Raw genomic sequence first — 24162 nt, 5'->3', positions numbered from 1 at the left:
AGGGCAACAGTAAACTGGGGAATGAGTAAACAACCGCATAGCGGCCTTATCACAGGGAGCTCAAGAGGGAGGAATTGAAATAACCTTTTCACTAAAGCCTAAGTGTTGGAAGGCACTCACAGCAGGTATTTTCTCCTAATTTTTTTTTTTTTTTTAATATCACCGTTGAACCTTAGCAAAGAAGTGCCGGCTGCTTCCTTGCTGCCCAAGGACTACACCTCACCTCCGCTGTAACGGCGGCCGTGACGGGCCTGCGCTGCCTGCTGGATACACCAATGGCACCGCACGGAACAGGAGAGGATGAGCAGAGGCGCCCGGCGCCTTACACGGAGCTCGCCCCCCATGACGCCACCTCCGAGGCGCTGAGGCGGTGCCGGGAAGAAGCTCCGCCCCTTCCCGCCCTCCCGCCCTCTGACGGCGCATGCGCCGCAGCGCGAGAAGCACCTGCTCCCTGCGCGATGGGTGGGGCGGGGCTGCGCGCGGGAAAATTGGCTGCTTCTGGAAACTTCTGAGGGGAGCGGGGGTGGGTTGGGTGGTGCCTGTCGTGACTGTTAAGGTTAGGACTTTTTCTTTCTCTTTTCCTTTCTCTGTGAAGGAGCATAGAGCACAGGCAAGGAGTGACTAGCACTTGGGAGGTGAGAGCAATAAAGTAAGGGGAAAAATCTCTTTTTCTTTTGCCATTTGCTTTTCTGTTTGTTTCTTTTTGCCTTTTTTGAGATTTCCATTAGGTGGGGTGAGGTAGGAGGGAGATTTAAAAAAAAAAAGAGACTGGGGAAAGGAAGCTGGTTCCCTTCCAGGTGTGTCTTTATCAGTGTTATTATGGAGGGGGGCCCCCACCCAGCCTCTTGTGTGGAGGCAGTGATTTGGAATGAGATGCTTTAGTGAGTTCTTTCTGAGTAAATATCTTTTATAGCATTGGGATGGCCCTGAGCTTTGTGCAGATGTTCATGTTTTTATTTCTGTCTTAGTACTGAAGTGGTTTCTACAGATAGGACAGCTGGCTGTTTTTTTTTTGTGGCCATACTTCATCTGTGGTGCACCAATATTTCATTTGCTTCCGTGTTGCTCAGACTAACAGGTGAAGGAGAATTTTTGTGTCTCATGTAATTCTTGAAATGAAGAACCTCGTGGATGCCCTGGGGAGGGATATGTGTCTTCACATTCTGGCATTATACTGCAGCACTGTGGATGCTGCTATACTTATTTGATATATTATTAGGTAAAGGTTGCAAAATAAGCTTAGCTACTCTGTTGTAGTGTTAAATTCTGAGTCGTTAGCACCATTTCTGCAAGGCATGTGTCTGATACAACCACACTGCATGCAGCTATGGTGCTTTTGGTTCAGTTGGTCAGTGCTTGCTTTGGAAGTGGATGCCTAATGACTCAGCTTGTTTCTCTCTAAATGTCTTAATAAGCACCTGCTTCTAGTGTAAGTTCTTCTAAGTGGTAGGGTAAACGTAGTGATGAAGGTGTGATGGGGAGGTCTACTGTCTGTAGGTGTATTATGCCTAGGACTTACAAAGGAAGGATGTATTATCTACAAGCTAAGTTGTATTTCATTTTGGCAATGTCAAATACCAGTAAAATTTCCTTTTTTTTTTTTTTTTTTTTAAATTAAGTTTGCAACTCTTTTTTTAGCAATGCAAGCATCTCCCTTTAGGTCATTTGGTCAGTTACCTAGATTATAGTTACTCTGTTTTCAACTGTAATATTTCTGTGGGTCCTCAAATGTAAAACAGCAGCTTATGCACTGAAAATAGACTGAAGATAATAAATATACGATGTTTCAATGAAAATTGAGGTGATTGTATGTGAGTAAATGTGGTGACTTTTAATTAGACTTTAAAATAGGGTCTTCTCAAGAAGACACACTTAGACTCTAATGTATGTAGGTGTATGTATGTAACTGTAATGTTAGCTGTATTAGTACCTCATTCAAAAGTAGCAAAAACATTTGGGTCTAGTGTATGTGTACACTAATCAGATATACTTCAAAATTAATGGCTGCTTTAAAAATGATTACTCAAATGCTTATCAATTTCTTACAGCAATGTTGAAGAAGACTCAGCTACAAATGGTGGAAGTCTTGATATTGGAGGTATTCTTAAATATAAAAAGAACTACTCTTTGCTTCACTGGGATTCTGTGGAAGACATTTGCAAACAAAATGATGCTCCTACATTTCCATTTAGCAGCCATTTCTTATGACACACAAGGTCAAACATAGCATGTATGGTTTTTCTCATTTTACGTAGAGGTTTATCTTGGTTTCCTTTCAAAAGAGATCAGTAGGAATGTTATAGAGCCAATATTCAATTTTAGTATTTAATCTCAGATATATAGTAGCTTTTTTTTTTTTACGTCTTTTGAAATAATCTATTGAACTGCTGTTCTAAAACTGAAAAATGTTTTGCTTGTTCACGTGCTGTATATGCCAAGTGTCAGTTGTCTAAGTTTTTAAAGTGCCTGTAAGTCTTATTTTACCTTTTACTGCTCAGATGTTCTTATTGAAGTCTTAATCATTATAGTGGGAGGTAATACTATTTCTATAGAATATAATAATATATTTTAACACCCCCCTCCCCCCTTTCCCTCTCCTGTGTTTGATTTTTTGAATAGATTGAAGATCCGGGTTGCTTTTGGGTTACTGTAAAAGGATGTGGGCCTTATGCAGCCAATGAAATAGAATATAAAAACATGATTGCTGAAATGAATCAGTTTTATAACAAATCTTGTCGGGATATGGATGAAATAAAGCCCCTAACATTAGAAGAAGGCCAGGTAAAATCCTTGTTCTATCTTGTACACAGAGCAATTACATTATGTACAAGAAATAATTGATATTTCCACTGGTTTGGTAGTGAAGTATCCTAGATATGTATTAATCTTTTTTTAAAATATTAAAATATGTAGTAATGTAGAGAATGGCTTTCATGTACATTATAATGCTTAAATGTAAATTTCATAGCTACCTAAGCTGCAATATTGGCAGATTTTTTTAAAATTGGAATCTGACTGTATAATAAATAGTATAATCTTACCTCTGCAGGGAAAAAAAAAAAAAAAAAGATAAAAAGGATTCTGTTTGTAAGAAGTTACTGTCTCGTTTATTTATTTTTGTTTTTCTCGCTCTTTCAGACATGTGTGGTTTTTAGCAAGGAACTGAAGTGCTGGTGTAGAGCAGTTATTAAGTCAATCATGTCCTGCACAGATTATTATCTAGCAGAATGTTTTCTTGTGGATTATGCCAAATATATCTCTGTTAAATCAAAAGAGTAAGTATTAGTCGTTTGTTTGATTCTATCACTGTAATATATTTGTTAATTAATGTGCCCAAGGACACAATCACTAGCTGGTTTGGTTTAACTAAGATGTGGGTTGAGTCTTTAAAAGACTGCTAGATGTGTGGTGAACTCTGAGTAGATGAAAATGACCTTTGGTGCTTTTTTTAAGAAAAACTTTTTCATGTTTTTTCCTTAATGAAAAAAGGGAAGCTGAAAAAGTGGCAATTTATGTCCAAAATGTACACTTGCCTGCTAACATTATTTAAATGTTTCTCTTTATTACTAAAAGTTTATAAACTACTGAAATTTAAGTGACAACCAGTGAAGATTACTGGCAAAAAATATAGAGGTTTCAGGAGGGTTTCAGTTGCTGAATATCTTTATGGCATCCACATATCCAAATGTGGTGGTGGTGGTGTTTTCACATTCGGTCTATTAGCTTTTTTTACTTTGTAAGAGCTGGCAATCTGACTTGGCATGATGTAAAAAGATGAATGTGTGTGTGTTTGTTTTCCTCCCCTGAATAAAGCAGTATGGAACCTACTGTTTCTAGTGTCTCGAAATACAGCAAACAAGCCTGTTTCAGTTTTCAGCTTCAGACAGGATTTCTGTGTTTAAAATACACCGTTTTGAGTACAGTTAGTTTGAATAAGCGTCTTTTGCAATACTTATAAAATGAAGAAAGCTTATCCTAAGGAAAAGAAAACTTAGGAGTTAAGTGATGGTTAGTACTGAATGTTCCTGTGTTCAAGCGCAACTTGACACTGATGCGAGCTGAAAAGTGTGTTTCGATAGAAGAAAATTAATTGCTTAATTTACTGCTTTAAAAAAAAATGAAATGCAGATCTTAAACACATTATATACAGTATCTTCCGGTTTATTTAAAAATCTCCCTGCAAACTGAGTACAAGGGATAACTACTTATGAACATTTTACAGATAGCTTTACCGAGAGTGGTATTTTTAGGAAAACAAATGCAAATGAAGGAAGATGATGTATTTTAATACATTTACATCTTTTTGATCTTAATCAAATCTGTTTTCTCAGAAGCAAGAAATTCCAAATGGCATGTGCAATACCAGCATGATAGTGTGAGGGCTAAATATCGTGAGAAATCTAAGATGTTGAGAATAAGTATCAAAAAGCTTCTCAGCAAATGGGAAATTATTAATTTCCAGAGCAAAAGTACTCATTAATTGTTGCTGACAGCACCTCTCTTGGAGAGAATAAAGCAATGACTTCAGGAAGTTCTCCAGTAGGAGTCAAAATTCTGTAAGAACTGGATAACAGATAATAGAGAGATGTATGAGGAATGTCTCGAGAGTAAAAATTGCTCTGTAAAATGATGTTGCTTCTGCTTTGTTTTTTAAGCATTCGAATTGCAGTAGATGCATTTATGCAAATTCCATACAGAGCAAAGCAATGTGGACTGTATCGCACAAAGCCAGTGACTTTGCATATTGACTTTTGTGAAGATACTGCAAAAATAATGTAAGTATAGTTTAAGATGAAGTATACTATAGTCATTCTACATGAGTTCTATGCTGAACTGATAGTCTTTTACTTCTCCAATTGCATTTTTTTTTAGTTACTGGCTGTAATACAGTAAAAATATATGAGGATTAAAACAGGAATCAGTTGATCTTAGTGATAAATTGCAAGCATGGCTGTTAAGACTGACCTTGCATAATAAATATTAAGATTCTGCTAATTCTGTTCTAGTGAATACAGTTTTCAAGACTTTCCACTGTTTTGAGACAAATCATTTCTGATGTGTCAGTTTTCATAATACCATTTTAATTGTTGATATTTTTGGATAATTGATTATATTATGTTTATTTTCTTAGACCAGCTAGAAGATGGGATTGTGCTGCTACTCAGTATTTTCAAAGTCTTCTCAAAGGTAGATAAAAGATCCTCTCAATCTTAACTGGAACTTTTCCTGCTAGAGCAACAAATACTTTTTGTATTTGGTTAATTTTTGCAACATTCTTAAGTATACACGTTAAAAATCAAGAGTAATGCTTCCATAAGGTTTTTCTTTGATTAAGCCAAAATGATGAAAGTCATCAGCTATGAATAAGTGCAAACCTTCAGTATGATAGGCTTCTATGCCATGGAAAGGTCAATAGTTGACTAGATAGTAACTGATACAGGTTTTTCAAGGAGGCTGAATAACATAGCACTCATAACAACTGTTGAGGACAGTGGGACTTCTTTGTGCCTTAACCTCAGCCTTTAATTCAGCATTACAACCCTCTTCGCTGTCTATGTTGTTCAGTCTTCTGTAGAGATGGCAGGGTTTGCATTACCAGTTTACCCCTTCAGGTGGGTGACTGGATCATAGTTGTTTAATTGTACTTCAAGTACGTATTTACCAAACTAGAACTACCTGTTTCCTAGTCTGTTCTTGTCCTTTTCCACATCTATTGTTTCAGTAGCTCATCCAATCATTTATATATCTAGCCTTTGATTCGGTATGAAACAGAAAAGTCTTCCAACTAACAGCTATCAAAATGGTCTTTAATCTTCTTGCTAATGTGCTTCTAGGGTTTTTTTATGTATGGAGTTTGTTCTAATTGTGAGTAAGCAGGTAGCTGAGGCGCAGAGGATGAGTATGAGAATCATAAGGAGTCTTTATTCTGATAATGTTGTATACTGACCAGAACATAGTGCTTTTCATGATTTATACTGTTTCTTCACACATCTAATATATTTGTATTAGTTTATCTTCAAATGATTCTGTTACATTTTTTTATGTAATTTTTGTCTGGTTTGTGAAATAAAAGCAAAAATACTACTATTTTAGTAAGAGGTTAATATTTTTCCTATTTTCGTGATTTTGTTACCACCTTTAGCAACTACTGAAATCAAAGCCCAGTTATGTGCTATTGAAGATAACAAATTTGATGTTCTGCTTTATGTGACAATAAAAAATGAAAAGGTAAGTTTAATCTACAGATCTGTTAGCGTATCTCACTACATAAATTAAAAAAATTGTGATCAGGTTAAGACCGAAACAGCATGACTTCTAAATGAGTTTTTATAATTTTGTCAGGTATAATAAAAGCTAAGTCATTTAAATCATTAACTTTAGGCTTGGCTTTATATTTGCATTGCTCTTAGCCTTCTACAGGGATTTTGAGGGACACAAATTCTACACCTTGTACCTATTTTTAAGCATTGGAGTCTTTTTTTTAATGGAAATACAATCTTGAGTTTTTGAAGAAAATTAAGTTTTGCAGTTTTAACATCTTATTTAATATTTTTAAAATACACACTTGTGTGCTTTTTGTGGTATCTTTCTTATTTTTATATTATTATGCGATAGTCTTAATAAAACATCTTTAAATATTCTCTTTACAGTAGGTTGTGTCCTAGAATTTTAGTGAGAAGTAACTAAACCTACTTTGGAGAAGATGCCTGAAGACATTACTTTTTTTATTCTTCAGAAAGCATTCACAGGCACCTTTTCAATCTTGTTATTTAAAGCTTCAAATACATCCTAAAAGTATATATATTGTTTATTGCTTGTACATACAAAATTAAAAATATGGTCATTTGTAGGTATGTGTTAATGATGACCTTGTCTCAAAGAGTTTTGCTCATTTTGAAGAAATTAAAGAGATTACAGAGTGTCCTGCAAATGAAGAGAGCCAGAGGTCGTTAAATGTTGAGTATCCTCTTGGACTGAAAATTGCTCATCCTCCACTTCCTTTTAGACCAGTACTGTTTCAGGAGAAGGTATCCAAGAATCTTGAAACAGGTGAGCATCCTGTACATTAGAAACAGATGTGTATATACAATGTGTCATTTATCTTTAATTGGATTTATTGGATCCTGGGGCTAGTGTCTTGAGTCCAGCAATTGAATAAAATGGTTTCCCCTTAATGAAAAATACTATTGTATCAGAAGAGCAGTCAATCAGATGAAAGACTCGTGTAGTGTAGAAAAGCTAAGGATAAATTGATGTATTTGCTGATATGCTTAATAGTATTAGATGTTATTATGAAACTTACTTGGCTGTGATCAATAGTAGATTTTTTTTTTTTTTAATTTGGAGGGTTTTACTTCAACTGAGGGGCTTTTAAAGCTATAAGTTGCTTAGTGATTCAAAATTTTAAAAAATGCAACTTGTTTGATAAATCTTGTACTTTATCTGCTCATTTATCTTTTAGAACTGCAAAGCGAACTATATATGTTTTTTTCATTAGAGAAATTATAGAAACTCTGACAAATCAGGGGCAGTCCACTGTAACTAATACTGGAATACTGGTTCTGTATGTGCTGAGGCAACTTCAACTCCATAACACACTCATAATTTTCTTCTTAGGTCATACTGTTTCCAGTTCCTTCCTTATCAGGAAAGGACTGCATAATCACCACATGTCAAGCACAAATCTAAATGGAAGCACTGAATCTGTAAGTATTATGTCTCAGATTGTTACCAAAGCTAGATAATAACTTCTATGGTCATTTATCTTGTTCTTTTTTGTAACCTAGGTCTGGGGCTGCATGAATTCCTAATGTATTTCAGAATCTTCTAGTGTACTACTTTCATTACAGAGGATAAAAGTGTGCCGTGGCCTTTCAGGAGTTACCTCTCTTTATGCAGCCCTTGGTTTACAATTTTACAAAGATGGTAGCTGTCCCTACTAGAATTTTCAATTATTTTTATGTATAGCAGGGTAATGTTTAATGTTTCCCTGTAAACAAATTAGTCCTTACATTATATTTTGGTAAACGTTCCTGGAGTCTCTTACTTGCCATGTCTTCTACGAGAAGACAGTGAGGTTAGATGTTTAATCTTTTAATACTAGTGTATCCATTTTTTATTTCTTCAAAGATCTCATGTTCTGTCATGTGTCCCCTTCTGTGAAAGATTTATAGGAAAGATTTGCTTTTTTGATGGCAGTGGTACTAGCTCTTCCCTCGGCTCAGAGGAAAAGTTGTTTTCCAGAAATTATTTTCTAGCTCTGCTGACAGTTGGAGGATGACAACCACATTTGAATTTACCCTGGAATATCAAAAGATTTTGAAGATAGTTATGGTGAAAGTGAATTATTATTGGAGCAGAGCAAGATTCCTGTTATACTCTTCAATATTCAGCCAGCTGAATTACTTTTCAGACACTTGAGGGATGCAGGTCTTTCTGGTCAAGTTTGTGCTGTATGATGAATGCTAGTAAATCCTCTTAAACATCTAAAAGTTCTAGAAGTGATTGGGGATTTAATACCTGCTACAGCTTGCTTCCCTAGGAAGTTGCTCTGTCATGCATCTTAATTTCATGAGCATTTGCTTTGTAAATATGCATATGGATGACCTGTTCTGAAATGCAGCAATGGATAATCTGTTCTTATTTTTCTTCAATTTGTAGTGTGCAAGTTTTTTAGCTTTACTTTAAAAACATGGTATATGTGTAGTAACTAATCAGTATATGTTCATGCTATAAGTCTTGTTGATTTGAGTCCTCATTTACAGCAGTAACCAGAGATACAGTCAAAAACTGTGTGTGGATTATGTTCTTAATGTTGTTCTTGATTCCTAATATAAGATTTTACAAATTCAGTACAAGAAGTTAGACTTTTTCCTGAAAATTTTAATCCAAATTCGTTACAATCATTCAAGCTTGCAACTTTGTACAAACAGGTATCTAAATAGTTGGAGAATCTTGCAGTATGGCACGAAGTCCAATTTTAGCTCTGTGTACTTAATCTCTTTTCAAAAATATGTATCTTGAGAATTTCAATGTTTAAGTACTTGTTTGTATTTTCTTGTTAGATTGTCGAAGAAATGCCAAGTTTGCCTTTTGAGGAAAACGCAGCTGTTCATGTTCACACGGATGTGAACATGGGTCACACGAACAGGTATGATTCAATGTGTAGACTATATAAAATAACTCTGTAGCCAAATCTGTAGGAGCTGTAGTATGGTTTTGATCATTGTTCTGAGTGTTCTTAAAACACAAAACAAAAAAAACACAACAAAAAAAACTTAGAGGATGCTTTGAAGTTGTGGACATTCATCTACACCAAAAATAACATTTTTTTAAATATAAAGAAAAGTCTTAAAAAGCATGTTATGAAGAAGTACTGCCCTGCCCATTAAACATGTTAAGTTGCTTCAGCTGATTCTAGGCATAAGCTATAATGTTTCCTAACTTAAGGAAGTGAGAACGTAAATATATTTGTGCCAGGCTTGTCTTGTGACATCTGACAGTTCAGTGAATTCTTGGTTTGTGAGAAGACTTTTGAAATACTATTCATGGTATTTATGGTATTTGTGGTATTTATTGTTTATATTTTACTCTTTACATTATTTCTCATGTCTGGACACTTCAGACTTTTGCAGTTCTTAAATTCTGATCCTCTGAAGACTCACCTCATTAGAGAAGACCAACAGGTATTTTAGGCATTAACTTGCATATAATTTGAGCAATTACGCTAGTCTTTTATTTGTATTTTGATGCTGTAGTTGAAAACTAAGTGCGCACAAAACATATAATGTATTCTTCTGAGAAATTTCAGGCATTGTTGTGTTACGACAGTTTTGAAATCTTTTAGAAAGAAAGAGATGCTAATAGTTCGACTCACCAATGGGATGTGTAACTGCATCCAAATGTAATGATACAGGTTTTTTTGATCTGTTTTCATTAAAATACAAGAAATGCTAATGTGTCAATGTATGCAAACTAAAATCTTTTTATAGCATATTGTCCTTAAAACTATCTTCTGCTTGTCGTACAGTTTCAGAATGTTCAGAACATTAGTGCAGAAGAAAACTTTGTTTTTCTTAGCAACAAAATTGAGCCATCTACAATTTTGGAAACAGCGCCACTTTTCGATGAACTGAAAAAGGTAATGCTCATATTTAGTATTACGTTGAATGCCTTGTAAGGATAGTATTGTGTCCCAACATAGATTTCAGATACCACATCATTGTGGTAATACATTTTCTTACTCAAGGAATGTTTAAGCTGCTGTTTATATAACTGAATAAATGAAGAAACTTTAGAAGAATTGGTCAGACTTTCATACAGTTTTCTTAAAGATCAGCTACTGTCACACATCATAGGATTTGAATCTAAGTTTATTTTCATGGATGCTAAGGATGTTTATTGGAAAGTAAATCAACAGACTATAACATGCTCCTTGTTTATTTCTGTTTGTTAGTATTAACATTTAAATACCTCATTTTCGTCTGCAATTCTCCTCTCTGTAGGAACTTATCCGGAAAAATTTTTTGGGCCCTAACTTCACAGAATCTTATTGTTGGCCACCAATAGCTCGAGGATGTGATGTACTTGCCATCTCACATCAGGGAAATGATCCTCTGTTATATATTCCGCCAGTTCTTACGTTTTTGCAGTCAGAAAGTTGCTACAAATACTTGCCGAATAGGAGTGGAGTATGTATATATTATCCTCTGTTATATATTCCATCAGTTCTTAAGTTTTGCAGTCAGAAAGTTGCTACAAATACTTGCCGAATGGAGTGGAGTATGTATATATTAAAGAAGTGTATTCTGCTTTATAGTGCACATGTAGAAGTGCATCATTTAGAAAAATGATCCAAAAAATGTTGAATGTTTCCTCCCGAATGTCTTTGTATAGCTCTATAATATTTAGGAGTTTATATACAAAATCCCCCGCCTAAAGGGGATTTGAATCCCCTACCTGAATCTGGAGGCCTGAAACTCATTTATCAAGTAATGTCTAAGAAGTGATTAATGTCATATCACAAATATTCCATGAAGTTTTGTTATTAAGATGATAGTTTGTCCTTACTAAATTCAGATTTATGATAGCTGTTTAAAAACATCTATTAGCTGTTCTAAATATATGAATTCCTTCTGTAACTTTCATCGGATCACAGAAGCGTAGAATTACTGAGACCAGAAGTGACGTCTGGAAATTGTCTTATACAACCTTAATAAAATAAGATGCTGCAGTTTCTATGTTTGAACATTTTTGGACATTTTACTTTGTTTTATGCATCCCTCTTTATATTTCTAGGTATCTTGACTTAAGATTCCTTGCATCTGAAATATCTGCATTTAGGATGTATTATAGTACTAAAAGCTTCATTTTTAAAGTGCTTTAAATCCTGTTTTGCAGATCTTATTTGCTTTAAAACATGCTATGCCAATATTTAAGGTTCTGAACTGTTGTCTAATGCTGTGTAAAATTGTCTGTGCATAAATGTAGCCATTAGCATTAATTCTGTGTCCTGGATGGAAGAAGGCACAACTTGTTTTTGAATTATTGAAAACATACAGCAGATGTTCCAGACCTCTTCATCCCATGTTGATAATAGTTGGGGAAAAAAAAGAAGAAGCTAGGGACATTAAAATCCATCGAGGATGTAAGAACCTTTTTTAAATGTTTTAAATTATTTTTATTTACTGAAATATACTTGAAAACTATATGGGTTGTCTTAACTTCAGGAAATTGTGACAAGCTTTTAATAGTTTGTAGGTCTTTTGTTCTGTAACTTTATAGTTCTGTATTTTTAACACTAATTTTGTATGGAGTTCCAGTAGTGCTGTTTAAATGTTATTAAAGCTGTTCTGTGAATCTAACACCTGTACACTCAACATCTTTGTTTTAAGCTCTGTGATTATTAGTCTTGAGTCAGTTTAGTTGTAGACATATACCAAAGATAATGCTGAAGCAGAATTAATTATGATATTCCTTGATTTTTGGAACCAGGTTTTGTAATAGCTTTGGTTGATGTGTAAGTATTCATTCCTAACAAGGAAATATGTATACACAAATATCCCTCCATGTCTGTGAGTTATGTGTATATATATTTATTGATAAATATTTGGAAGATGAGTCTAATGCTGCTTTACAGCATACAGACTGGATGCAGTTCTGCTGTATCCTTCATACAAAAGGAAAAGAGAAGGTATTGGTAAAGGGATGTGAATGATTCTAAAGGATATAGTAGTTCACTGCAGATAATATTGCATAATTTGCTAATATTATATTCTTTGACGCTGTTTTAATGGCAGTTTATTCTTTATTACAATATGCTTACTGTAATACATTTATTACAGTAACTTTCATATAATTTCTGTAGTTATCTATAGTGAGTAGAGAATATAGTGAAAAGGTAGCATAAAAGACAGCAAAAAAGCTGCTGAGAGCTTTGCACTACTAAGTATTTAAAAAAAAAAAAGCTTTATTTGCTTTTGCTAATCTTGTATGAGCTTTTTGTTAAAAAGCCCACAATAATTGGTGATTATCCATCTCAGCCATGAGATCAGACCATGTTGCACAGGGCTTTAATTCAGTCAGGTCTGGAAAATCTCCAAGGGTGAAGACTGCACCAGCAAACCAAAATATTTGCTAACCTCTTGTCAGACAGTTGGGTCCAAGTGCCTCTGTGTGCATGCGTGTGTGTGTAAGTGCACATGTGTGTATTTTTTAAACACCCCATGTATTTACCCATATGTACACATACACACATGTGTCTAAATATTCAAGATGAGGCATCTGAAAGGCGGATAGGTCCTTTTTAATAAATGAGTATGGTTTTGTAGCTTTTTTGTATTTTTTAAGTTATGAATTAAGAACGTAACAATTGTTCTTCTACCATGTAGGTGAAGTTATCGTGACTACACCATACAGCCTCTTGAGACTGTTTGAACATCACAGTTTATTATTTCTTAGACTTTGCCATCTTATTTTTGATGAGATTGAGGTGCTGTTCTCTGAAGCTAGTGAACAGGTAAATGGGCTCTACATTCAAATGGTGATGTGCTCTTTCTGTTCCATGCCCATAACAGTCCTGAAGGTGCAGGAAGATACTCAAAGAAACAACCCTTCTCAACCCCATTGCAGAGTATAAGTTGTGAAGAGAGAAAACTATTCAGTTTTAGCAAAATGAAATACAAGAAAAATAGAATTGTAACCTTTCTCTGTCATTCATAGGTGTGTAGTTTGTTTATTTAATGGAATAAGTGCTCTGTTTTGTCCTCTTTCGTGCTTCAATGACTGCCCTTGACCTCTTAGGTCTGCTTTTACCTTGTTTGATCAAACAGTGTAAACAGTGTCCATTCTGGTAATATACTCACTGGATTGGAGAGAGAGAGAGGAAAAAAAAAAAAACTTCTCTCTTTTTAATAGGTTTTTACCCTACTAGATTGTTACAGGAAAGCTATAACTATAGAAGAACGACTATATTCGCCACATCAGATCGTTGCTGTCGGAACTTGTTGGAATAAGCATTTAGCACATTTACTAAAGGAGTTCATGAAAGATCCTTATGTTGTGATAACTGCTATGGAAGAAGCTTCCATATATGGAAATGTCCAACAGGTAGGAATTTGGGAATGGTGCAGCTGTGTGCATACTATTTCTTACTGGGTGTGTGTTGATGACACTCAGTATGCTAGTCTGCTGGTAGCTTGGTTTGCTTTAAGTTTGATGGTGCAGAGCACTGTTCAGATTCATATCTCATCAGCTTGAGCTGATTCTTAGTGAATCTGTATAATATTAGTTTGATTTTATCAAGTGAACATAGGCTTTTCAAAATATCCTAAATTGATGTCCTTTCCAGAAAGTGTACCTTTTGTGAGCTAGCAAAAAAGCTAGGGTGTACTGTTTTTTTTTTTTTTCTTTTTTTCTTAGGTAATGTTCTATAACAATGTGAAGGAAGAATTATGTAGCAAAATGTCATTACATGAATTATGTAATAATAACCTCTATTTTATATTGACTTTTAGGTTGTGCAGCTTTGCTTGAACAATGAGAGAATTGCTGTGTTGCTCAGAATACTGGATTTAACACCTAACCATGTTGAAAAGATGCTGATATTCACCAGTACAAGAAATGAAGCAGAGATGGTTCATCAGGTAACAGTTTAGCTACATGTTACTTAAAATGTTAATATGACAAGTTAAATATCTTGGCTCCCAAGAGGAAAGGGCTATGCATCTGGAAGCTGGCTGTTTCTGTTAAGAAGAGCTCCCAACGCTACCTTTTTGCCAGCTCTAAAAAACTTGAGCTGACAGGCATGTCCTACATAGAGTCTGTTACTGAATTTATAACTGATATGTGACTGTTAGATAGAAGCTTGATTTGGATCAAGGTGGCTTTTTCTCTGTAAAAATTCTGACAATGTGAGGATGTGTGCTTTTTTGGGGCCGGGGGAAGAGAGGGGAAGGTTGTCTTTGTTTAAAGAAGTGATTGGGGAGGTGGGGAGGGGGGAGCAGGAAAAGGTCATGACATTACAAAATTTTGTTCTGTTGCCTTTCTGATAACTGGTGTTGTAGAATGAGGGCTATTGCCCCTGTTTGAGGGAAGTGTTTCCTGCCATCCTGTGAAAATCCACCATAATTAAGCCAGGCTTGAAGTCCTCGGGGATTGAGAGAATAGTATACTTGGTAGAGATTTTCTCACAAACTGACAGAAAGCTTTTTCCACATGGAACATGCTATGACTTTATAACTTGTTCTTAATGAGTTGCGTACTGAGTATTTGAGAGAGGAAGACTAAGGACTTCTTGCTGTGCTTAGTCTTTGTGCAATGCACGCAGTAATAGAGAATAGAAAAAAAGAAATCTTTCTTGCGCTTTAATTGGAATTTTCTTGGTCCTCAGAACCTATGAAGTAAGAATGATGTTCGTTGTGATTTGGTTGTTAAGCAGGCGTTGGGGAGCAGTGCTGTTGAGCCTGGATAGGCAGGTGTGGATGAGGGGGATATTATCTGGGGCTCAGGGTGGCAGGCTGTGAGGATTTTAAAATTAAAACCTGAAGAAACCTTGGAGATAGCTTCAAGGATGACAGATTGAAAGGGTGTATGACTAACTGATCAGTGTTGATATAAGTGTTGATGTATCTTTAATAAGTGTTAACTTAATTCATTTAGACACTTGAGGTTTTTAATTTACTCGGTGCTTTCGTATTTCCCTTCTAATTTATGATCCTTGAACTTGACAGAGGTGTAGAGCCTTTTGATGTAGGAAATGAATATTTTTATTCTTAAGTAGATTTCATACAAACAACCTAAGAATTGTATAGCCCTGTTATTGACTCTCCCTTTATAGTAACTAAGGGCAGCTAAAGGCTAACAAGATATACTTAAAACTAAGAGAGTTCATTAGAGCAGTTATTGCAGTATGTCAATGTCACTTTTTTCATCATCAGGCACTGAGAAGCAATTCGGTATATTCTGTGAAAATACATAAAGAAAGTGAGTTTAATTTTGAAAATGCTCTACAGCACTGGACAAAAAAATGCACTTCTGGCAGTCGTGTTGTGTTAGGTGAGTATTTTCTGTTTCATTGTCAGTTTGCAATTATTTTTTCATAGTAAATTACATTTTACTAGCTCATCTTGCTGGTGCAGTCCTGAAGGGCTTAGGGAAAAGGCTATTTTGTCAAATGTTAGCAGATGATGTTCTGCTTCATTAGATTTATGCTTGCGTTTGACTTGGATAAAGAATTGTGAAGTGCTTGTCAAGTAGCTGTTTCTGGTTGTCTTGATACTGATTCAAGATACGGGATTACACAAGAGGTAATTAGAGGCAACTAACGTGTATTCCCATATCTACCATTTGTTTATGAAATTTTACTGAAGAAACCTAATACTTTATGTGAGTGTATCTTAAAAAGATCTTTTTGTTGTTGTTACAGCTGAATTGGTAAAAGATAGGTTAAATATGATGTAATACTTAAGATAATTGTAGCACTATTTAAATACATTGTATGTACAAAACATGTTTTTAGTCTTAACAGATGACTGCATGCAGTCTTTGGGAATTACGGATGCAACTTGTGTGATACATTTCAGTTTTCCTTCTTCTCCAAGAATCTTTGGTTGGCGTCTACAGAACATGTCTGACAACTTCGATAATGTGGTAGAGAAGGTTTGAGCAAATCATGAACAAGTTAATACTAACATTTGATGCTTACACATGGATAAGCTTTTTATTTATTTTTAGGGTGCTTGGGTAGATCAGGAGTCAAAGGCAAGGTCAATCTTACTACTGACAGAAAATGATGCCTGCCATGCTCTTGGGGTCCTGCGCTATTTGGAGCATGCTGAAACTGAAATCCCACGAGAACTTCATGATTTTACTGCCAGGGTGCTAGAAGCTGAAGAAGAGAAGAAGTTTGCAAGGCCACTCTGCACCTATCTTAAAACACTTGGTATTTGCAAGTAAGGAAATAAGTTTTCCCAATACTTTCATAACAAGGCATTATCTGCTTTGAATCATTACTAGTATTAGATACTTGATTTTTTTTTTTTCCTGTGGAATACTAACTTGAATCAATTTTTTTTTTTGTGTGGTTCATTCTTAACTGCTTTGTTTGTGCTAGTCTTTATGTACTTTTATAAGAACAAAAAATGAACATGTTTTTTCTGGAGACCAGTACATAGTCTGGTGCCATAATTTATGGTCCTAGCACTGATTCAGATGTACTTGAGTGAGCTTCAAACCACAGATTGATTATTATTCTAGGCACAGTTTCACTTGGCTGGTATGTGCTTTATCCTCACCTTCCTTAGAGGTGAGCACGTGGATGGTAACTTATCTCTGAGCTGTGTAAAAATGGACCATAAGTAGTGTCTGAGGGAGGAAGCTAAAACATTGTCAGTTATGACAGCTCTGTGGAGCTGCTGGAGAGAGTCCAGCGCAGGGCTACCAGGATGATCAGAGGCCTGGAACATCTGCGCTATGAGCAAAGGCTGAGAGAGCTGGGTCTGTTCAGCCTGGAGAAGAGGAGGCTGAGGGGGGACCTGATCAGCGTGTATAAATACCTCAAGGGAGGCAGTGAGGAGGAGGGGGGCGGCCTCTTTTCAGTGGTGGGCAGGGATAGGACTAGAGGAAATGGCTTCAAACTGAAGCATCGGAAGTTCCACAGGAACTTAAGGAAGCATTTCTTCACTGTGCGGGTGACAAAGCACTGGAACAGGCTGCCCAGAGAGGTTGTGGAGTCTCCTTCTTTGGAGATCTTTAAAACCCGCTTGGATGCAGCCCTGTGCAACGTGCTCTAGGTGACCCTGCGTGAGCAGGGGGGTTGGACTCGATGACCTCTGAGGTCCCTTCCAACCTTCGGCATTCTATGATTCTATGATTCTATGACTTCAGGGAAGAGATCGTTAGGAGTAATGGGGGGGGGAGGGGGGCTATTTTTAATGCTTGTTTTTGTCTAAAATAAGGTGTTCTTTTTATTATAAGCTTAACTCATTAAGACAGGCAGATAAAAGTGTCAAAACTATCTCCTTCAGTCATTGGTACTGTTTGGTAACCAATTTCTGTCTCATTTGGGACTTGTACAGACTTCGGTATTTGAAGTGTTTTAAATTGCATCAAAATATCTTATCGCTGAAAATAAAGGATTGCTTTCTAAACTGTTTTTTCTCCTAATATATAGGAATAGGAGAGTGTGTGCAGATCGTCATCACATTAATGTACAAACAGATATGACAGATAAAATTATAGCAACACCTGGGTGTGTGACAGTAAGTTACTAGTATTCTTCTTGTTTTCAGGTACAGAGAGCAGATCTTAAGTAGCCATATTTAGCACATCACTATTTTTCTTCTCAGGTTCCACTAATATTATTATGTACTGTGTCACTGGGATTTTTTTTTATTTTGTTTTTCACCTTGGACTTGCAAGATTACAGCATAAACAAGCAGTGTAAAATATTTTCCTTATTCCTTAATCTGAAAGGAAAACATTTTGCTGGTGACTAAGCTGCTCTCTGACTGTCTTCTGCCTTAATAATGAAGATTTTTATAGCCTAGCTTTCTGTTGGCAGGGCTAATATGTTCTGGTTATTTCCTCATGTAAACTGAGATCATTGACCAAAATTAATAAAGATTCTCAATTTCCTGTAGATTTTTAATAATCAAAGTTCACTGCACAGAAGATGAGAATTAACATTCTAAAGGGAAGGGGAAGAAGTTGGTGGAAAGAGAAATGCATGTTGTTAGAAGTGAGGATTGAAAGACATATGTATCTTGAACATGAGTTAACTTCAAAAATCATTTAGATTTTTTTTTTTTTTAGTTTCTTTTTTTCTCCCTTTGTATATTCTGTGTTGCAGATATTGCCTCTCCATATTATAAATGCAACAAACTACTTTGGTCGCATAATAGATAAACAAAAGGACCAATATGCAATTCTTGCTGAAGAAATCAATGATTATTTTAAGAACCCCGGCAATAAGGTCTGTGTTGAAAGGGTGGAAAGGCTAGCGTTGTATGCATTGTATGAAGAAGCACTTTTTCACAGGTAAAAATGTTCCTTTTTTTTCTTTTTTTTTTTTTTCAGTATAAAATATTTGAACTTCTGCTATTTATGAAAGAAATTTCTAAGTTTCTATACGGAAACTAAAGTGAATAAGTGCCCATGTGCATATGCATTTCTGTAATTTTATAAAAATATGTAACATCTTAACATGAAATATATTTTCTGTTTTGCTTACTGTAAAAATTTAATTTTTAAACTATTAGAAAAGTAAATTCTAAGTTTTTTACAACTGATATTATAAATAAGAATTTAATTTTTCCTTTCTAACCCTTGTGAAGGGTTCAGGTGGTAGAGGTTTCCCCAAACAAAGAAGAAAAATTATTTTCTAATGTTACCATTAAATACGTAGATGAAGGCAGAATAAGTCAAGTTGAGAGCCATCAGCTGCTTCAGTTACCTGCAAGATTTCAGTGTCTGCCACCTCAGGCTGTGGAATTTATAGTTTGTAGTGTGAAGCCCATTGATAATGAAATTGAATGGAACCCAAGGGTAATGTTCATCTTTTTTTCCTTGTCTCTATATAAAAACAGTTATAAAAGTATGAGTTCTCAAACTTCATTGCGTATTAATACTGCCAACAGATAGGTTCAGGTAATTTAAGTTAATTTTCTTAATTTTTATGTCTGCAAGATAATAAAGTGAACCTATCTGAAGATAGCTGTGAAGATAGGGAGTAACAGGGGAAGGATGTCCTCTGTAAGATGATCTGTTTAAGTATCATTCGTTTAAGAAAACGCCATCTTCTAGGAGTAATACTATTTTAATTTGTTAATATTTGGAGCGTTTTGTCAGTTAATTAAAATAATTTACTGAATACTCTATCATGGTTAATTTTAATGAAACAACTTGAAGAGCTTAAAATAACTGCAAAATTATGTTTTTGCACATCTAAAACAGACTGCTCCTTTGTTTTTAAGGTTACTAGCCACATTTATCACAAAATCAAAGGAAATCCCCATGAAGCAAAAGTAGTGCTAACTTTGGGAAATACTATTTGGGTTGACCCAATGGTAAGTCATTATGGCATTAGGAGTTTAGATAAAAATAATTTATTGATATATATATATATAGGTTTCTTACCTCTTATTGTTTTATTCAGTGTCTGCATAACGCTATTCATCTATATTAGTTTCTGAGTAGGCACACTCACATATTCTATCTTGAATTCAGAGTTAAATTGAAGTAACAGCAGCAGATTAATTCATAATGTCATTCAGAGTATTCCAAAAGCAGCTAGTAAAAATGCATTTTGGAAATAAGCTTTTTTGTTTTTTTTTTCACATAAATGAGTATGTTTCACGTAAATGAATGGGGATGTGTTTACTGCTGTGAGATGTTTACTGTGTTTTCTATTTGAAGAACAGCTTAGAGGTGATGACAGTCTATAAGCTGTTGTTTTCATCTTTTATGTTCTGGAATTCAAGGTTCGAGTTACTAGGCTTTCAAATTTGAAGACCTCTGTCAATGAATACAATGTTCGATCTGAGATTTTGTCCATGGGGCTAGGAACAGACAATCCAGAACACATAGAACAACTTCAGAAGCTGTGCAGACATGTGAAGGTACCAGCTCATGAGAAGAACCTGGGGGCTTTGTAAGTGTCTAGAAGGATTTTTTTTTTGTATTTATTTAAGTATAGGGAAAAATCACTGAATTGGATATTTAGAAACAGAAATATTACTGAATCTTAATATGAACTTTTCATTTAGACGTGGAAATAATGGTGCTTGTGATGTGTGCTTTTCTCTGACTATTCTTTTGTGACAAAACTAGCCATTAAGGTAGGTAATTTTGAGTCTCAACTCGGTTTCTCTTGTCTTTATTAAGACCACTTGGGTCTTTTTGAGTGCTTACTAGTCAATACACAGCTCTAAGAAAATATATAGTTGTTGTATGTACAATTTTTTTTTCTTTTTAAAAGAAAAAGGAAGGAAAGAATTTCCAAGTATGATTAGGAATACTTTAGCTATTAAGTTTGTGTAAAACTTTTCTTTTAAAAGTATGCCTTTTTTATGTCCACAAGATTAAAGAAGGAAATGACCAGTCCACAAAATATGTGCAACTTGCAAAATATACAAGAAAACTCTAATGAAAGCCGTAGTTCTTCCAAAATGACTATGGAGAATCATCCATATGGTAAATGTGTTTTATTTTACTGAGGAGAAGGATTTGGGTGTTTTTCAGTAAAGAAAGTGCAAAAAAATGAAGTCTTTAATATTTGAAAAGGATGAAATTGTTCTGCCTGGAATTTGCCTTTAGCTTAAAGAGGAGATAGGTTATGTTCTACGACTAGTGTTTGGCAAAATTCAGAGTTAAATACTCTCTACAGTCTCTTTTATTACTTAAAAAGAGCTTCAAAGCACATAATTATGTAGACTCAACTCCTTTCCAATCTTGTATATCACTTTCAAACTGTGAAATGTAGCCATTATAAGAATTTAAATGCTACCTATCAATTAAGTCCTCAAAGATCGGAAAAATCTTTTTCTTGACTTAGAAAAATGTGGTGGAAGGAATTGGTTGTTTTGTTTTAAATACCAACTATAATAGTTACTTTTCAGTTAAAGTTTTCAGATGAGTTAGTAACTTTGTGAAATATTTCTGAATGGGGAGTACCCAGTATAATTACAAATATATACTTGCACTCAACACTGACAAGTTATTTTTGTGACACTACTATGATAGTCTGGAACTGTCTGGTTTCTACTGTACAGATAAGAAACCCAAAAGGTATTTATTTATTTTCAGATGATGTAGCTGAAATTAAAGAAGCAGAAGACTCTACCCTTCATCAGCATAAATGGTACAAAAATTCAGAATGAGTAATTGCTAGGTTTTTATTTTATCTTTTTGAACTACTTGTGTTTATTTCCATCTATTAATATAGTTTAATTATAACTTATCTATCCATTGCTGAGTATTGATACTTAATGACATGAAGTGGTTTTGAGTGTCTGTCCTTGATGTGACTTTGTTCTTCAAAAGAACAGAAATCTGATTTTGTTTGGAAAGTGAGTGCCCGCAACATGGAATTATGGCCTGTTTTTCATTTTGGAATATGGATCCAAGTAATGTAGATTTGCAACTGTTTAGGATGCCTGTTAGGAAGAAATTGTAAGGTGCTTTGTGGATAAGACAATTTGTGGAGCATGCAGTAGAAATAAGTGTTAAATCCTTTTCTTATCTAGGCTAGGCTGTCTTTATGAATATACTAAGGGATATCCTACTTGCAGTTGGTAGGAAAGGTGGAACACAGTGGATCTTTAAGCATTCTTCAGTTTTTCCTGAAGAATGGACTTCGGGAACAGACAGCTTTTCTTGGATTTTTTTGTTTTGTTTTTTGTTTTTCTTTCCTGTTCTACCTATCATGCTAGCCATGGTTTGATATTTTGTGTTTATGTACATGTATTTTAATCTGTTGGAAAAGTTGTTGGAGTAGGAGGAGGAAGAAAACAACAAAAAGGATTATTGAAGATTGAATGTGCATGTTTCTTCTCTTGCAGCTTTGCTGCCACATGGAGGATTTTTTCAGTAGTAATTTAAATTGAGGTGTGACTCATCAGTTAGGTTCATGAGAGCTTGTATGGGACTCAAAGAATAAGAGAAGCAACATGAATGAACTGCTATCACACTCTTCTAATGGGGTTTATCTTCTATCGGTTGCAATATAATTTGAGTGAAGTCTCAGTTGGAAAGAATTGAGGCAGAGAAGAGGGGAAATTGCCAAATTAAAAGTGCTCGTGTTCCTTGTCTTCTGCTGAGAGTGAATTTTTTATCCCAGTTGCCAGATGCTCTGGGTGTCCCTGCTTGAGCCGGGGGGTTGGACTAGATGATCTTGAGAGGTCTCTTCCAACCTCAACCATCCTATGATTTAACAGCAGTTGAGTATGTGGTTGAAAACCTTGCTGAAATGTGTGCCTGGCTGGTTAAAAAGTTTGCTTTCTTTTTAGAGGTTGATCTTGTTACCATTACCTTTTCCATTGCTGTTTCAAGATTAATTATGATGCAGTAAAATGAGGCAGTACGCTTAATGATAGTTGATGCATGCACTGTGTTTCTTTCCACTTCAGTTAGTAGATGTGCTGCTCCAATGACTGAGACTGTAGTGCCTTTGTAGCAAGTTCATGGCTGACAGGATATCATGTGCTTTTCTGACATTCTACAATGTAAAATTATTATGTTTAAGTACTCAATCCAAATGCTAGAGCTCAGCTGCTTGTTTGCTTACAGGGAGAATCATGGTTGTACACTCATTTGCTTCCTTAAGCTGTGTTTTAACTCTCTTTATTTTAGGTTTTATCCAGAAATAAAATGGTTTCAGAACAAAGAAACTGTTACAGTGAAAGTTAAAATAACAAGTATAGCTGATTATAAATGTGAATTCTCTAAGGAGAAGGTGGTTTTCAGGTAGGTTTAAGAAATACAAGTTTAGTAAGCATAAAACTTGACTGTTGTCAGCCTTTATTTAGCTTTTCTACATTTTTTTTTCTTGACATAGTGCTTTTTCGGGAGACAAATCTTACTTGGCCGACATGGAACTGCACCAGCCCATACTTGCAGAGAAGTCTGTGTGTGTGATTAAGGATAAAGAGGCTGTTATTGTCCTTGCAAAAGAGGAAAGAGAGCTCTGGTGCAAGCTGCTGAAAAATAAGGTGAAATGGAAATGAATTTGAAAATTATTAAATGTTCCAAACATATTAACTGTGCCTCATAAGGAGTATTTCAAACAATGTTTTTGTTAACAGAATCTTCATGTGTCTTTGGATTTTGAACACTGGGAAGATTTTGAGGATAAAGGCCCATTTCCAGTTGGTAAGAAGTGAACCAAATGTTGATGCTCATCATGCATAAAATAAGCATGTTAATATTTGTGTAGGCTTATATCTGAAACAATTGAATATTTCAGACAGTGGCACTCTTGACTGAACCTTCTTTTGTTTTCGGAAGACATCTCAATTACATGGCTAGATATAGCAAGGAATTTTTCTTTTAGAAAAGCATGTTTCAAAAATAAAGTAGATCATAGTGTTTTGGTCTGAATTGTAGTCTACAGCACTTTCTTACACTTTGGAATATTATTTGTTGTGAAACTATTGATCTTCTCACTTCATAATGTTTCTGTTCATTACTTGTAGGTATTAAAAAGTTGCATTATGCTCATGTGGTAACAGAATGGATGGACTCTTCAGAAGACAGTGAAACAGAAAGTGATGATTAATTTGGAGATAAATTTCTCTCCTGTACTAATATTTATGCTTCAAAATACTGTTTCTATTCTATGAGTATTTCCAGTCAAGTTGGTGAAACTAACTACACAGGTTGCAGAACTGTCCTTAATTATGTAGGAAGCAAATAGTAAATGACATTCTTGCCTTTTGACTTTCACAAAACACTGTATATTTTTCAATGCCTTCACCTTAAAATTCCATTTATTGATGGTGTGCACATATGTAAATGTGATGTCCAAACAGTAAAAATAAATGCAAAGATTAAACTTAGTTTCTGAGGCATTTGATTTTCCTTGCAGTTAACAGAGCTTCTAGTTTACTTGCTTGAATGAATTTGCAGTATTAGTGATAGTTATTCTTTCTTTCTTTTAGATAAATT

General features: G+C 35.1%; 1 protein-coding gene across 1 annotated transcript; it reads left to right on the top strand.

Moving 5' to 3' along the window:
- Positions 1-542: 542 nt before the first annotated feature.
- Positions 543-23915, top strand: TDRD12 (tudor domain containing 12). Its single transcript, XM_026042371.1, has 31 exons — positions 543-635; positions 2049-2098; positions 2620-2781; positions 3139-3275; positions 4656-4775; positions 5132-5187; positions 6143-6228; positions 6852-7050; positions 7618-7706; positions 9066-9151; positions 9626-9686; positions 10031-10141; positions 10506-10691; positions 11491-11647; positions 12891-13018; positions 13417-13608; positions 14016-14144; positions 15438-15555; positions 16019-16158; positions 16234-16451; positions 17672-17759; positions 18350-18537; positions 18834-19044; positions 19473-19565; positions 19980-20149; positions 20579-20691; positions 21304-21358; positions 22849-22962; positions 23054-23207; positions 23301-23367; positions 23691-23915. Exons 2-31 carry the CDS (start codon positions 2051-2053, stop codon positions 23771-23773), a joined length of 3759 nt encoding a protein of 1252 aa, XP_025898156.1. The 5' UTR covers positions 543-635; positions 2049-2050; the 3' UTR covers positions 23774-23915.
- The last annotated feature ends 247 nt before the right edge of the window (positions 23916-24162 follow it).

This window comes from Nothoprocta perdicaria, unplaced genomic scaffold (assembly GCF_003342845.1).
Source record: "Nothoprocta perdicaria isolate Ctin4 unplaced genomic scaffold, notPer1 scaffold_30, whole genome shotgun sequence".
NCBI classification, from domain to species: Eukaryota; Metazoa; Chordata; class Aves; order Tinamiformes; family Tinamidae; genus Nothoprocta; species Nothoprocta perdicaria.
Note: the sequence above shows the minus strand (reverse complement) of the source record. Positions and strands in the feature narration are given on the sequence as shown.